Source organism: Lynx rufus, unplaced genomic scaffold (genome assembly GCF_022079265.1).
Source record: "Lynx rufus isolate CCGP_SWC_20201006 ecotype Redwood Valley unplaced genomic scaffold, mLynRuf1.p SCAF_13, whole genome shotgun sequence".
Taxonomy (NCBI): domain Eukaryota; kingdom Metazoa; phylum Chordata; class Mammalia; order Carnivora; family Felidae; genus Lynx; species Lynx rufus.
Window position 1 is genome coordinate 8,178,268 of NW_025814827.1, and position 16,449 is coordinate 8,194,716.

Sequence of the window (16,449 nt, forward strand, 5' to 3'; positions counted from 1 at the left end):
AGACATTTATGTTGTATCCTTTGACCTAGTAATTTCACTCTGAAAATCCAATATAAGCAAAAATCTCCATGCATGAAGGTGTTCATTGCAACACGGAAAATTTAGAAACACTCAAAGTGGCCAACACTAGGGCAACAAATTAATACGTTATGTCATTATGCGATGTTAGCTGTTCAATGATAATTCCGAAGCCCATGAGTAAACAGGGAAAGCCAAAGACAGTCCTAGGGACAGGGGAGAAGGCTGGGAACTGAGGGCACCCCTGAGGGAATTCCCTTGGCGGTTTCCCTTCTTGATGTTTCCCCCCGCAGATTCTAGCAATGAGTATTTCCCACATCATGTGTGTTTCCCCGGAAGACCCAGCTCTGCACACGCAAACGTGGGAGGCATGGGGTGAGAAAGGCAGGTTCAATCAAAGGTTTGGGGTCACCCTTAGGTGTATCATTCTGTTAACAAAATACACTCGGGGTGGGGGGCGGTTGCTGGGTGGCTCACTTGGTTAAGCGTCCAACTCTTGACCTCCGCTCAGGTCATGATCTCACCGTCCGTGAGTTTGAGCCCTGAGCCGGGCTCTGTGCTGATGGTATGGAGCCTGTTTGGGATTCTCTCTCCTCTCTCTCTCTCTCTCTGCCCCTCCCACATCTCTCTTTTTTTCTCAAAATAAATAAATAAATAAACTTAAAAAAAAAAACACTCAGTGGGGCGCCTGGGTGGCTCAGCTGGTTAAGCATTTGACTTCCACTCAGGTCATGATCTCATAGTACATGGTTTCGAGCCCCATATTGGGCTCTGTGCTGACAGCTCAGAGCCTGGAGCCTGCTTCGGATTCTGTGTCTCCTTCTCTCTCTCTCCTACTCACGCGCTGTCTCCGTCTCTCTCAAAAATAAATACACATTAAAACAACAACAACAAACCACTCAGGGCACCTGGCTGGCTCAGTCGGTAGAACATGTGACTCCTGATCTCAGGGTTGTGAGTTTGAGCCCCACACTGGATGTAGAATTTACTTAAAAAATAAATCTCAAAAAAAAAATGTTTAAACAACACACTCGAGAAAAAGTTATAATTAGGGGACAGTTCGCGATATTTTTCTGATATGGTAATCGCCTTTGGTTGCTCCAGCTCTCTGCGAAAGCCCAGCGCTCAGGAGGCGCCTGGCTGGTTCAGTTGGTAGAGCGTGTGATTCTTGATCTTGGGGGTCATGAGTCTGAACCCCATGTTGGGGGTAGAGATTACTTAAAACAAACAAAACAAAGCCCAGAGCTCGCACACAGCCCTGCATGGTGGTGGGGGTTGGGGGAGCGAGGTGATAGGGGACCCAGCAGGACCCAACAAACCACACACCCCACACTTTTTTGTCTTTTACGCAGAGGGAGGCCGTTACGCATGTTCTTCTGCAACTTGCTTTTCTCCTGTAACAGGTAGTGGACATCTTTCCACACCAGGACACATGGATTTACCCTATCTTATTAAGTGGCTGGGGGGGGGGCACCTGATGCGTGACTGTGCCAGGATGGGTTTAATCAGCCTCTATTAACGGACATCAGGGTTCTGCCCACTGTTGTCCCTGTTACAATTCACTCTGTGCCGAACAGTCCTGTAATACAAGCTTGAGTGTGGATATTTCTGTAGGGCACGTGCCTACAAGCGTTTCATTTTTTAATAGTCACTGTAAAACTGTCCCCGAAAAGCTGTCCCAGTTTTCACCAACAGAGTCTGAGAGCACTTCTTTACCTAGGTCTCTAACTCTACCTTCAAAAATAGACTTCTGTCCACCCAATAGGTTGACAATGACATCTCACTCTTCGGGTTTGCATTTCTTTGGTTCCTAGAAATACTCGGCATCGTCTTCTGTGTTTATTGTTTGCGCTGGAGGAGGAAGCTCTGGAAGCTTTTGGACTCAAAGGGATGAGCCTTTGAGGGTCGTAATGAAAGGCCAGTGTGGACACGTCTGGAGGCAGAGGATGTTGTCTATGGGCACCTTATACCGTGTCCTGAGGACAACAGATGAGTATATACACGTGGACACCAAGGCAGTCAGTGCCTAAGTGTTGACTGAGGCAGGAGAGTGGCCTCTGGGCTCTGAGAGAGATCTCTGAAGCAGAGATTACAGACTCATTCATTCCACACACGCACCTCTATGAGCCAGAGTCCTGCTAGCCAGGGGATTGTGCTGAGCTCGCCCGGTGTCCTGCTCCTGAGCAGCACACAGTGGGGCAGTTAAGGGCAGAGAACCCATGGAAACAGAGCTGAAGGGGGGCTAAGGGTGGGTGGGGAGGGTCTTGGCAGAGCAGGGCTAGAAGACAGGATGTTGGCCCAAGTTTGAAAAGAGAGGTTGGGGATGTGGGGAGGGGGGAGGGGACAGACACAGGACCAGCGTGCATGGGGGGCTCCGGCACAGTGGCTGGGGGAACCGCAGCCTGACCGGGGTAGAGCAGGCCGGCAGGGAGCGGAGGAGGCCAGAAGCCATGTGTGTCACACCTAGTCACGGAGGCCTCAGGAAGCAGCTTCGCTTGGGCTGGGTCTCAGGAAGAGCCCATTTCCAGAAGAGTCCAATTCCTGAGCGTCAGCTAACTGAGGCGTGTCCCACGCCAGGCTAAGGTAGAGGCGCGAGGGAAGCTGTGAAGTGGGGTTCCGCCCAGGTTCTAATCCCACTCGCTGCTGGATGACCTTGGAAAGCCAGGTGACCTCTCTGAGGCTCAGGCTCCTTGTCTAGATGATGAAGAGAGACACGTGCCCCATGTAGGGTCAGACTACACTGGGCTTCATGTCCTTGGGAGTCTGAGGCTTTCTAGCCACAGCAGCGGATTTGCTGGGATGACAGCTCGGCCTAGGGACCCAGGGGCTGAGCCAAGGGGATGGGGACGGCAGGTTGTGTCTGTGCCTCTGAACTGGACCCAAGTCCCATCCATGGAGCCGAGGCCTGCAGGGGAAGGCCCAAAGAGCTGTTTTCACTAATGACTGTTAGGTGTAGGGTCCCTGGCAGGGCTTGGGGGACCCAATGGAAAATGTCCTACAGAGAGGGAGAGAGGCACCTTGCCTCACCCCCATCTGATACCAGCCACTTCCCTCCCTGGGCCCCAGTTTTCTCATCTGCACGCTGAGGCCATACTAGTTAATCTCCTGAAGTCCCCTGCGTTTGACATCATCGAATGTATCACTGGCGAGGGGGCGAGACGCTGGGTCTCCTGCTATAGCACATAGCTGGCACCCTGTGCCATGGGAGCTCAGAGGAGGAGCTGGAGTTCACAGTGGGCCTAAGCCGCTGGAAAAGGAATTCCAACCCCTTGGTCTTCAAGGGGTTTGTTTGAAGCAAAGAGCCGACGCGTGGGGGAGGAGGGCTGCAGATCGGCTCAGAGGTTGCTCTGGAAAGTTACTTCCATTCAACAGGAAACCTGGTAAGGGCAGACAACCGGATTTCTGGAAGGAAGGGGTGGAGAAAGGTGGCAAAACACTCTCTCTAGCAAGCCAGCTGCGCCCCTTTTCAGGTCCCTGGCTCAGAGCCCTGTTTAACTCAGCTACATTCAATGCAACCAAATATGTTCCATGGCTCCCTATGTCACACACACCAGATACGGGGCAGGAGAGGGTGTCCTTCATCTCAGCAGCTCACAGTTTTGTGGGGGAGACAGCAGGCAGGGCAGACAAGGCTAACGGGAGACGGCTGATAAGGATGGTTAATAAAGTTACAAAACCAAGTGTCCCTGTGCCTGGGGAGGGGGCGGCTGGCGAACAAAGGGAGAGCTCTGCAGTCTAACAAGCTCTGTTCAAATCCACGCTCTGACCTCAGCAGCTTCCCCCATTCCTTCCTTCTCGCCTGGACTGAATCTGACACCTTAGAGAGGACACGGTTTGTCCTTCTGCTTATCGATTCCGAAAAAGAGAGCAGCTCCCCAGTGCCAGGGCCCAGACAACCTGCCAGGCCATCCCACTGGATGGTCGACTCCTCCATGCAGGGGTAGGATCCCCTGTCACCATCTTTGCTTTCAGCGCAAGGAATGGTGCCTGGCACATACCTGTTGAATGAATGAGGCAATGGAAGAATCCTAGAAGCCCAGAAGCTTTGCTATCACATCATCAGCAGGTTCAGCAACGAGTCATGAGTCATCCCCTGACCTGGCGGAGCCCTTACGCCAGCTGCTGGTGAGCTGGGTAGATGCGAAATCACCCCTGAAATCCTGGTTTGGAAGGGGTGGGGGGATTTCTCTCTTGGATTTTGAGGTTCACCATTCAGCTTCATCTTTACCCGGAAACCAGTGACAGAAGGCCTATTTGGGGGCCCAGCGAGCAAAGAACGACATGGAAAGAGCACTGGGTCTCTGACTCCAGCTCTCTGCTTGCCCCAGGGGCTCTAGAGAGAGTTCTCAGTAGACAAGAAACACGAACCATGGTGTATTTCATTCTGATGCTGAGCCCAGTATGATCTCCATTTTACAGGGGGCAACTTGTGTGCAGAGAGTTAAAAGAAACTGGTCCAAAGTCACAGGTCTGGGAAGGGGCAGAACCAGGATTTGAACCCAGGCCTATGGACTCCTGAGCCTGAGTGGCAGGTCTGCGGTGAGGCCTCAGCCAGGCCATCGACCTCTCTCAGGGTGCCTGTCCTTCCATCTCTGAAAGGGGTATGTTGCTCCCTTCTAGCTCCAAGAAGTGTTGGTTCTCTAGAGGGTGGTGTGTGTGTGTGTGTGTGTGGAAGGGCAGGGTGGTGGGTGGCTTCTGGCTGCTTCCCCGCAGGGCTGATATCCTGCCCCATCCCACTCACAGTGCCTCGGGAGAGGGGCATCCTCTCTGAGGGTGGGGGTGGGGAGGGAGGGCAGCCTTTGGAAAAAGGAGCAGAGGAAGAGAAGGCAGAGGAAAGCTGCTGAGCTCAGCCCGCCCGGGAGAGGGGCCTGCCTCCCTCTCCCCCACCCCGCCCCTCCCCGGGACCACCCTTTCCCTCTCCTTGAGATGTCAGAAACCTCTCCCTCTCTCTGCAGCTGCTGGCCCTCTGGGAAGGCTAGGAGCACGAGGCTGGAAACCCATAGAGCCCTTCCCCGCCGCCTGCCAGCCACCCTCCCGAGCTGCAGCAGAAGCTATAAAAAGCACGGCCGTTCAACAATAGGTGACATCACCCAGCGGCGGAAAGAACTGGATTCTGCCAGATGCCAGGGAGAGTTATGGCCCCTATCTCTCCCTCAGGACGGGAGCCCCTCGGGAAAGGGCCTGGGTATGTTCCACTGGACCTCTGGCGGGACGGGGTCAGACTCCCGAGGCCCTCCTCTCTCCCTGGGGGAGGGTCGGGGCGTAGGGGATGGATTTCACTGGAGGATTTTCAGGGATGGGGCATACGGGAAAGGAGCTACGGAGCTGGGAGGGCTTGCTGGCTCCCTTCAGTGTCCTCTGGACGTTCTGAGAGACAAGCAGAGGGCAGTGGAGGGGTGAGAAGAGGTGGGCAGGCACCGCCTGGAGACATGGTCTGGATCTGCTTCGAACAGCTCCTCTCTAGCCCTTGCCGGCGGGTCCCCTCCCTAGCCCCCCGTGAGTAGCACAGCGCCTGGCACTTAGTAGGTCTGCTGACTGACCTCCTAACCCTGGTTCTGGATGTCACGTCTGGTGTGCAGGAAGTTGATCATTTGGGCCGGAGTGGGTTGAGGAAGGGTGTCTTGCCCCTCGAGGTGCTTTGATGGAGGCAGGTCTGACTGGCCTCCTCACCTGACCTTGGGAGCTGCGGGCTCCTCCCCCGCACATCCCAGGACCTGCGGAGGATGCCGCCCCTCCGTGTGCCCTCGGAGGGTTCCCGGTACGGGGCCTGCTCAGACAAGACACCGAGATGTCAACGCTGAGTGTTTGACGGATCTGAACTGCCAGCCTTCGCGGCGCTGAGCCTCAGTTTCCTCATCTGTAAACCTAAGACTGTTGGTGAGGTGCTGAGGAGTGCTGCCTGGGAGTCCGGAGACCTGGGCTCTGGCCCCCGCCTGTGCCCCGCCTCCCTGCGTGACCTTGGACTCGGTGCTTCCCCTCGGGCCTCAGGGACCTTCTGCGGGAGGGGCTACTCCAGCGTTGGGGTGGCCAAGCCACATTCCAGGGCTTGTTTGGCTCCGGGAGGGGGGGCCTCCTCTACAGAGCCAGCCGTGAGCCCTCCGGCCCGCCAGCTCCCCTTCCCTGATCCCTGGGGTGCACAGCGTCCCCTACTCATGTTGAAATCCTACCCCCTCAGCTGACAGTATGCGGACTCAGGGCCTCTGGGATGTGACTAACTCATGAGGGTGGAGCCCTCAAAAGTGGGATTAGTGCCCTTTTCAGAGCCTCCAGAGGGACCCCAGCCCCGTCTGCCATGTGGGCCTACAAGGAAAAGAGGGCCCTTCCCTGACCACGCTGGCACCTGATCTCGGACCTGAGCTCCAGAACTGTGAGCAAGTGACTCACTTTACAAGCCACTCAGTCTGGTGTTTTGTTACAGTGGCCCGGGGACTATGCGCCCCCCCACCCCCACCCCCCGCCCCTGCCCGCAGGCCTGTGCCTTCTCCCCAGGCCTCCTTCAGCCCCTTCTCTGCCTGCAGTTAGCTTTCCCTAACTCCCTGTCCCCTGCCTGCCCTTCCGGCAAAACGAATCCCGCCTCCCCGTGTGCCTAGCGCTCTGACTCCATTCTGCCTTGCACTCCAGCGAGTGGCGCCCTTCTGCTGGTGATGTTTCCGGAGCGGCACAGAGACCAGCAGGCATATGCTGGGCACAGACCTCCTTTCCCCCTCACAGCGGCTGCCAGAGGCACGGATGACTCTTGCCGTTTCCCAGAGGAGCAAAGCTGAGGCTCAGAGAGGGTAAGTCACACGCCCTTGGTCACCCAGCTGGCAATCCCGGCCCGTGGGATCCCACAGCCGAGCTCCCTTTGAAGGGCAGCACCCGGGAGCACGGCGGGCACACTGCGGTGCTTCGGTCAGTGCGTGCGACACTGAAGAGGGCCGCTCGGCTGGTGTGGTCGGGGCCGGGGCCTGATGCTTTTCCTGACACGGGGCGCGGAGAGCTGGTTTATTGGCCGGGCTCCTGGAGCAAAAGGCACCTGACTCACAGAGCAAGAAGGTGCTGAGCTAGAACCGGGCAGGGCCGTCAGGGCGAGCGACCCTTCCTCCCTCCCGCTGAGTCAGGCAGAAGCTTGGACCAGAGGTGGAGCCAGGGCTCCGAGAGCCCTGGCCTGTCTGTCCCTCCCCGGGTCAAGCTGGTCACTGCTCCTCTCTTTCCCAGCTGGCTGCCCTGGTGAGACACGGGACACCGGGGCGGGGTGGGGGGCGGGCAGAGGCTTCCAGCTCGGACGGTGTGGACTCGTGTCATGACGTCACTTGGTTGAGTGGGGAGAGCACGGGCTGTCCAGCCAGCTCTTAGAGGACTGCTCCTCGGCTTCCTAGTTGTGTGACCTTCCCGGCCCTCACTTTGGGGGCGGCAGTGCCCCTGTCACACAGGAGGACTCACCACACACACTCCAGCTCAGACTGAGAGGAGGAGCTCCGTAGGAGGCAGCCCCCACTTTCAGCGTGTTTGCTCCCCCCATGGCTGATGACTGTCGCCAACACCTCAGCAGGCAGGGACGGAGCTGGCTGGGGTCGCCGCACCCCTCTGTGGGCTCTCTGCACCCGGACGAGAAGGCTGGACAGCTCCCCCACTGGCCCCCCTCTCCCGCCCAGCCCAGTGCCTGGCGCACCGACCACTGAGCCCTCCCGCCCCACCAGCTCCAGCTGCGTCCTTCCCAGCCCAGGGTGGGCAGGAGGGAGACCACACACAGGGAGGAAGGTCTCCTTTTGAGACCACCGACGAGTGCCGAATCACGTACCTAAACTCCTTGTTTCAATTCTCACCTACAAAATCGACACCTCCAAAGGAAATCACACTCAAAGCACAAGATGTGCCAAACGGTCCGTGGGTTCGCTCTCTTCGTCCTTTCCCTAGCTCCCTCCCCACCCCGCGGCTGGCTGGAAGGGTGACAAAGAAGACAGAAGAAGGGCAAAGACGGAGAAAGAGAGGAGTTTAGGAAGGGAGGCCTCCAGGAGGAAGCAGGGGGGAGGCCCCTTCCTGCTCACCGACGTGTCCTCTGAGCACGAGGCAATGATGTTGTCAATGAATGGGTTCCACTTGATGTCCAGCACGTTGCCTTGGTGACCACAGACCTTGGGGTAGTTGGGTTCAATCCTGCCCGTCTGCCGAGAAGGAAGAGAGAGAGAGAGCAGGGGATTAGTTTGATGGGCCTAGGGTGGTCCTGAGAGGAGAGCCTTTATTCTGGGCTTCTAAACTGGACTGGAAGGTCCTCGAGGACCTACCCACTATCTTATTCACCTCTGCATTTCTGCACCAGGTTGGTCCAAATTGTTCTGTGGCTGTGTCCTCCCCAACCCTGAATGGTAATGGGGCAGGGGACACAGAAGAGTGATACACCCTTGGTCCATACCACGCCCCTGTGCAACTTAGGAAAAGGTACCCCTTCCCCAAGTGAAAGTTTCAAGTTAAGATGCTCCTGTTCACCTGAACAACCAGAGCCTAGAGGGCAGCAGGCGTGGCAGTCCACACATCCAGCCACGGGGCATGTGCTCTCATACTCCCCCCAGTGCCCATACTCCCCCCCTGCCCTCTAGGGAGGCGCCAGGGTCAGCAGGAGGCTCCTTCCTGCTGCTCCAGGAGTCAGCAAAGAGGCCTGAGTCTCTGGGTCCACCTAAACACTATCGTATAAGTTACTCTGCCTACGATGTGACCAGTGCCGCTCCCAGATGTGGATGCTTGTTCAGTGCGTATCTTAAACACCTGTACCCAGTGCCCTGTGGTTCAAAGCATACTCTATGGAGTCACACAGGCCTGTGTTTGAATTACAGCTCTGCTACTTTTTAGGTACGTGGCCTTGGGAGAGCCAGTGAAGTTCTCTGAGCTTCAGTCTCCTCATTTCTGAAATGAGGGCAGTAACACCTGCCTCTTCGCCTTTTGTGAAGACCGAATGAGGTAACGCCTAGCAAAGTGCTTGGCGTGTAGATTATCATCATAGTGAATGCTCAATATATGATGGTAGTAGTATTCTCATGCAGATTAGATAATGACACCTCCTCCAGGAAGTCCGCCCTGATCCCTGAATGGGTTAAGAGCTCCTCCTCTATGTGCTCATTGCATTCTGTGCTTCCTTCTATTACAGGCACTGTCATGTGCCGTTGCAGCCTGCTTCTATTTGTCCGTGAGCAACTGAGGACAGTAACTGTCTCTTGTCTCTGATTGTCCAGCTCCTTACAAGCCTGGCACGCACTATATGCTAGGTATATAACCTGAAAGACATCCTTCAAAGGGAATTGATTCGACAAAAGATGGAAGGTCGGGGGGAGGGAAGGGAAGGGAAGTCTGTTTAATGAAGGGAAGGAAAATGACAGGCAGAAGCTGTGTTTCCATCCCCAGGCTTTTTAATGCTAGATTTTTGGGGCATCAGAGGAAATAGGAAGGATCTTCCCAGTCACCGCCCATTGGCTAAGAGTGGTTAGGTCTTCAGAGGCACCTTAGGCAGGTCATACCTCCCTGCTTTAGGTTCCTCCACTGAATAACGAAGAAGACAGTCCATTTTTGTAAAGCCTCTGCTCGCGTGCCCTCTGCCTCACCAGTACGGTGGGGTTATTTCAGAACATGTGTCCTGCTATGACCTCTCCCCACCCACTTCCTGTCTGAATCTCCATCGGCTCATTTCCAGATCAGCTGGGTTTTTTGTGACACGGCAACGGTGAGACGGGTAGAGAAAAAACAGACCCAAGAGAAAGTGGCAATGGTGGAGAAAGAGAGAGAGGTAAACAGCACCCGAGGGGTACTCTGGAGAGCTCCACTGACATTGTGCATTGTGGGAAAATTACAGAATGGACGAAAAGGGTCTGGTGGTGTACCACCACCAGCTACAAATGGTCCCCTTTGCCATTTTATGGGGGGATGCAGTTAGAGCTGGAAAGCCCATTTCAATGACTTTCAATGACTTTTGACTGTTTCTTTAAAACGAGACTCTAAGCAGAGACTGAGCCACATGTGACCATGGCTTTGGTCAGGGTTACACATGATCTTCTTTTGGCTCTCACACACCCTGTGATTCAGGTATGAGGACCTTCAGGCCCAGAGAGCTTAAGCAACTCACACGAGTTTACCTGGCGGAAGGCCAATCAGGGGTTCCTGCCGAGGGGTAACCCTCAAGGCTAAGCTTTTCGAAGCCCACTCTGCTCATTTTGGCCAACTCCCCTCGTGCAGTCTGACCTCTAAGGGCAGACAGGCACTGCGCTCTCTGCTCCCACAGCTCACACCCCCCTCTGACAGAGCCGTCCCTTACATCTGATCCCAAAGGCTGCATCTGAGCGGTCCCCGAGCAAATCTTCTGCATTAAGCTTTTGGCGCCCAGCCCAGCCCAGGCAAATCTGAGGGGCACCGAATCAGTCGATAGGTGGCCATCAGCTAAAAGCAGCTCCTGGCCAGCAGCCTGTGCGGGTGATGCACCGGACGGACAGGTTAAGCGGCATCACCGGAGTCCACTGAGAATGGGGCGAGGTCAGAGCCCTGCACTGGGAAAGCAATTCGTCTTTTTAAAGCTGAGAATGATCCTGATGTAATGTACACCCCAGGTGGACCTCGCCTTACACAATGGACACATTCCCCAGTGGGGTGGGGAATTACGACTGTCAGGACTAAATCACATTGTTGCTTATGTGAACGGTGACCCCCTAGGGTTGTGCAGTGTGTGACCTGGTTGGCTGCACATAATAGCAGCCCTCAAGGGAAGATCCCCCCACTTTCGACCTGGCAACCCTGCTTTTCCTGTTTATATCGTAGGGTTCTACATAACATTTTGTTTGCAACACGAGTTCCACTGCTAAGAAAAAATGTCTGAAAACCATTGTTCTATGGAGAAATCAAGTAAATTAAAAAACACAATTATTAACCCCAGGAAGAAGGCTGTATAAGAAAGCGAATGTAAATCATAGTGATAATGATTTATGTACAACATTTACATAGTTGTAATAATATAAATCCTGAATATTTATTTAAACAAGAGTTACACTATAACATACTGGGGGCACAGAGGTAGGGAAAGTGCGTGCGTGTGTGTGTGTGTGTGTGTGTGTAGTAAGAGGGGAGACTGAGCTGGAAGAGAGCCAGATCCTCAAATTCCATAATAGGAAGTCAACACACAATGTCTAAGATTTAAAAAAATCCAGACAAGGCAGTGAAAGCATATAATTAAGAAATAGGGGGATAAGTGCAAAAAGAAACAGCTAAAAGCAAGGAACAGAGTTCCCCTCGGGGTGTGTAGCAAAGGGGGAGAGGGATTGGTTACAGGCAGTCGTGTGCTGGTAACTGTTTAACTGGTTCTCCCAGGGAAAAAGGCCCTGGTTTGGAGCATTTGCCAATCCCAGTGGCAAAAATATTCCCACTACGCTAATTGTAATCTACCAGGGTGATGTCACCAAAAGTAGAGTCGGAAAAGCCTCACAACAGACCCATTACGTAAGCTTTCTACCATGTACGTATAATAGACACAAGTCTCCTCAAGAGCACAGAGAGTGGTAAAGTAACCAGGGAGTAATGAGTTATTAACAGTCAGTACCTCTGTTTCTGATATAATTTATTTAATTGCAAGTTTGCACAACTTGGTTTTTAATAACGGCCATGTTGACCAATCGGCGTGGCAACGGGCTCTCACAAGCTGATACAAGCCACCTGTACCCTAGACCTCAAAGTAGCCCTGGGCTTTATGAACTCTGGACAATTATCACTCCAATGGACATAAAAATTAAAGCCCAAATAAATAAAATGCACACACTAGGCGTTCTAAAGGAAGCTGGTTCTGTTGGGTTTTTTCTTACATGGGAACAATCCCCACCCCAGACCCCCCCCCAAACGCCGCTGTTTTCTGTTCCAATGTCTGTGAAGTCACAGACTGTGAAATCGTGACCTGAGCCGAAGTCACGTAACCGATCGAGCCCCCAAAGGCGCCCTCTGTTCCCATTTCTGTATGCGGGGGGTGGGGGGGACGACTTGAGACCCAATGCAGGTCTGGTTAGTAACTGCCACACCACACTGCCTTCTACACTCTCATCCTGACACACTGATGCTAACGGTGACCCCTCCTGAGATCAAATTTTATCCTCACATAACACCTTTTACAGCTGAGGGAGCGGAGGTTCAGAAAGCGTCTAAGGAGCAGAGTCAAGGCTTTTCAGTGTTTCATAATGTCAGCATCACTGTGGAGATGGTCAGTTCACAGAACTGCCCCCGTGGTAGGGGTCTAACCTGCCGTCTGGTCTTTGAACCTCAAAGAGCGCTTCAGCCTCAACAGAACTGAGGCACAGACCTTGCTCCCTGGGGTGAGGAGGGGAAGTCCGTTCCTTGGAGTCTCTAATCCTATAATCACTAGGGATATCTTCATGCCGTTGGTGCGGACCTTATCCCGGAAGCCTCAAAGAACAAATCCAGCCCCTGCACGGAGACAGACCTTCAACATCAAATGTGGGGTGGTGGCTGCCATACACCCTGAGTCTTTTCAAGGAGGAGCCAGGTTCTGGGGGGGCGGCGGGTCGTGTCTCAAATATACCTCATTGACCAAAAGACAGAGTTAGTAGGGGCTGGCACACAGGCCTCTCTGTGCAGTGGAAGGGGGTGTGAAGTAGGGCAACCTTCCTGCAGGTGCATTTGACCTAGTCTCGCAAAGACTTTTGAAAGGTTCATAGCCTTTGGCCAATAACTCCACTTTGGGAACTCATCCCAGGAAAATCAGCAGCCAAGCACGCCAAGACGTTCACCGCATGGTTATTCATCATAGCAAACAGTATAATCAGTCCCCAACGGTGGGGCACTGCCCAAAGGAGTTATAGGACACCAACATTACAGAATATTATGAGGTCACTGAAAATCGTATTTTCAAAGAATATTTAATGACTTGGGAATTTCTCAAGAACTAATGGCTAGTGAAACAGTCAGAAGCAAGTTATACCCATAGAGTGCTCCCCATCTATTAAAAAACACATAGTGGGGCACCTGGGTGGCTCAGTCAGTTGAGCATCTGACTTTAGCTCAGGTCATGAGCTCACAGCTCGTGAGTTCGAGCCCCGCGTCGGGCTCCGTGCTGACAGCTCAGAGCCTGGAGCCTGCTTCGGATTCTGTGTCTCCCTCTCTCTCTGCCCCTAACCCACTCGCATTCTATCTCTGTCTCTCTCAAAAATAAATACACATTAAAAAAACTAAAAACAAACAAACAAACAAACAAAAAAACACCCAGTCTGGGGCACCTGGATGGCTCAGTCAGTTAAGTTCCCAACAGTTGGTTTCGGCTCAGGTCACAATCTCGCAGTTTGTGGGTTCGAGCCCCACAGCAGGCTCTGTGCTAATGGTGGGGAGCCTTCTTGGGATTCTCTCTCTCCCTCTCTCTCTGCCCCTTCCCTGCACGTGCTCTCTCTCTCTCTCTCTCAAAATAAATACATAAATTTAAAAAATTAAAGACAGGGGCGCCTGGGTGGCGCAGTCGGTTAAGCGTCCGACTTCAGCCAGGTCACGATCTCGCGGTCCGGGAGTTCGAGCCCCGCGTCAGGCTCTGGGCTGATGGCTCAGAGCCTGGAGCCTGTTTCTGATTCTGTGTCTCCCTCTCTCTCTGCCCCTCCCCCGTTCATGCTCTGTCTCTCTCTGTCCCAAAAATAAATAAACGTTGAAAAAAAAAAATTTAAAAAAAAAAAAATTAAAGACAAACAAACAAAAGACCCCACGTAGTCTGTAAGAAAATCCATCAAGATGTTAATAGTGGCAATGTCTGGCTAGTTGCACATTCGTGGTTTCCAATTCTTCCCCAGGACATTTACAATTTTTATCAAAAAGATAGACGTTATTAAAAGCACACACCGACATGCTCCGTAACTTTGACTGAAAAGTATTTCCCTCTGGTTGTGACCACATAGGTCTTCCAGAAGTGAGACACAGACTCGTGTCTCCCAGATTTACACGGCTTGTGGAACATAAATATGTTTGCTCACACAGCCTTCTCTACTCCTTTGTTACCCCACAAATGTTTTTGGGGGAAACAAACTCCCCGAAATGGAATAACACTGCCTATTTAACTGAAAGCAGGTTGCAGAGGGCACAGCGTGCATGCGGGCCGTGGAGGGCCAGGCGCTCCCTTGGAAGGGCTGCCCAGGGGGAGCTGCAGGGGCTCTGGGCCTCCGTCCGGGCTCTTATATGAACCCAGTGAACTGACTGGACCACAAGATACTTTCAAAACAACCTGCATTGCAGGTTTAGCCTCTTAGAGTTTCCCATTGCTGCAAAGCTGAATTCTGTACACAGAAGCAAAACATCTCTTACCTGGGGGATCAGCTCAGCGCGGCTTCAAGGACAGACTTGGAGCAGGAGGTAGGGTTTCCAGGCCCAGTTCGGGCACTCACTTCACCCGCTGAGTGACCCTGAACGTGGCCCCCGGCCTCTCTGGGCTTCCCAGAGTCCTACCCCACTGGGCTATCGCTCATTATGATTTTTCGTGGCTGCACTTTTTACTGTATGAAGCAAGGCTGGCCTGTAACCAGAGCGCCTGGCCTCCGGTACCCGGACAGAACATAGAGAGTCACACAGTCTGCTGTCAGAAAGACGTGGGACGGCAACACTAATGATGACAAGGACGGTAATAACAGATCATTCGACAAGGGCTTGCTAAGCCCTAAGCCTTGTGCTGAGCAATTTACGTACACCGTTTTATTTAAATCTCGTAACAACCCTGCCGAGTTTTATCAAATGCTTCTAACCCTCCCCTAACAATCCACTTTAGGGATAAGAAAACTGAGCTCTTGAACTGACTTGCTGGAGGTGAGGAGCTGGGAGGCACGGGGATAAGAGTGTGCACTTAGCGTTATCTGCCTTGAGGCCACCTCCCTTCTGCTGCCTCCTGTTTCAGACCGTAGGTGAGACATTTGCTAATCAGGGACAAAAGTGGTCACAGATCGGAAGTAGGACCTTAGAGTTTCTCGTGACCTTCTCAGGAGGGGCTGGCTGGCAACTCTGTTGTGAATCCCCTTGAATCTGCTCTCGAAGACCCCTCCCCCCCTTCCCTCACTCAAGTCTCTCCCCTCTCCCTAGTGATGCTCAAACATGGTTATATTTTAGAATCTCCTGGGAAGTTAAAAAAAAATCCTAATGCCCAGGTTGCACCCCTATCGATTTCATCACAATGACTGGGATGGGGGAGCCAGGCATCAGTATTTTTTAAAGATCCCCAAGCGTTCCAATGGGCAACAAGTTTGGGAACTGCGACCGTAGGGGTTCCATATTCTGCCGGGGCTTCAGGGAACAACTGGTAACAGGCATGCATTCTGAGACCGGGTCAGAGGCCGCTGGGCTGTCAGAGTTACCTGAGAGTTTCCCAAAGTTACCCTGGGGATGCAGGGGCTGTGGTAAGGACGCCACGGAATCAAAGAACATCACCGCACACTTACTATAGGCTCATCTGCAGAAAGCACAGATAGAGCAAATAGGAAGGTAACAGTCACATCAGGCGATGGGTGATTTAAAGGAGGGCCCTGGGGCGCCTGGGTGGCTCAGTCGGTTAAGCGTCCGACTTCGGCTCAGGTCATGATCTCACCGTTCGTGAGTTCGAGCCCCACATAGGGCTCTCGGTCAGCGTGGAGCCCGCTTGGGATCCGCTGTCTCCCTCTCTCTGCCCCTCCCCTATGTGCTCTCTCTCTCTCTCAAAAATAAATGAACATTAAAAAAAAATAATAAAGGGGGGCCCAGGGCATGGAGCCAGGGGATGGGTGGTCTAACAGAGGAATCCCAAGCTTTGGTGGGGGAGCCATCTTTGGGCAGGGCACCCAGTCAGTCATCACACTCCCTCTGCCATGTGCTGTCCTATGCCTCCCAGACCCCCCCAATTCGGCTGCCTGCAGTCTTCTCTGCTCTCTCTCCTCCAGATGTAAGTTGGTATTAAATAAGAGAGGGTCATCGGAAAATGGGAAGCGTAGTCCTTCTCCTCAAGGCCTTGGGCAAATGTCAGACCCCCTGTGTCCTGGCCCTGGGCCCGAAGGAAGCCTTGCTCCCAACTCCCAGCCCTTCACACCTCACAAAGCAGTTACACATACAGGTACTTAATGAATATTGCCCGGGGAAGTGCGGCTGGACAAAGAAGGAAAGTTGTCCCTAGTCACCACACCCGGAAGTGACAGCCAGGACAAGTCTGTGCAGGTTCAGAGCTCTGACTGCCACCATGGCCCTTCTGGTGGGGGCAAACGGGGTGTCTCTTGCTCCGAACACTGTGGGCCCTTCATCCAAAGTGTGGGTGCTCCCCTAATTTGCTAGTGACAGTCCCCAACACGCTTGCGTGCACACACACGTTTACACACGCATGCACACACAACCCACGTGGCCGTTTCCGTCCAGGCCTCTGACTCTCCTCCTTCCCTGTCTCCATCCCAATCAGAATGCACTGGTCTCACGTCCCACACTTCAGGGCCC

The 16,449-nt window shown here is 53.4% G+C and overlaps 1 protein-coding gene across 1 annotated transcript in view; it reads right to left on the bottom strand.

The window, feature by feature from the left end:
* CORO2B (coronin 2B) overlaps window positions 1-16,449 on the bottom strand; it is a 133,833-nt gene that overhangs the window by 15,262 nt on the left and 102,122 nt on the right. Inside the window, exon 4 of the mRNA XM_047075673.1 lies at window positions 8,046-8,162. Coding sequence (XP_046931629.1) covers window positions 8,046-8,162 — 117 coding nt within the window. The remainder of the gene's footprint in view (window positions 1-8,045; window positions 8,163-16,449) is intronic.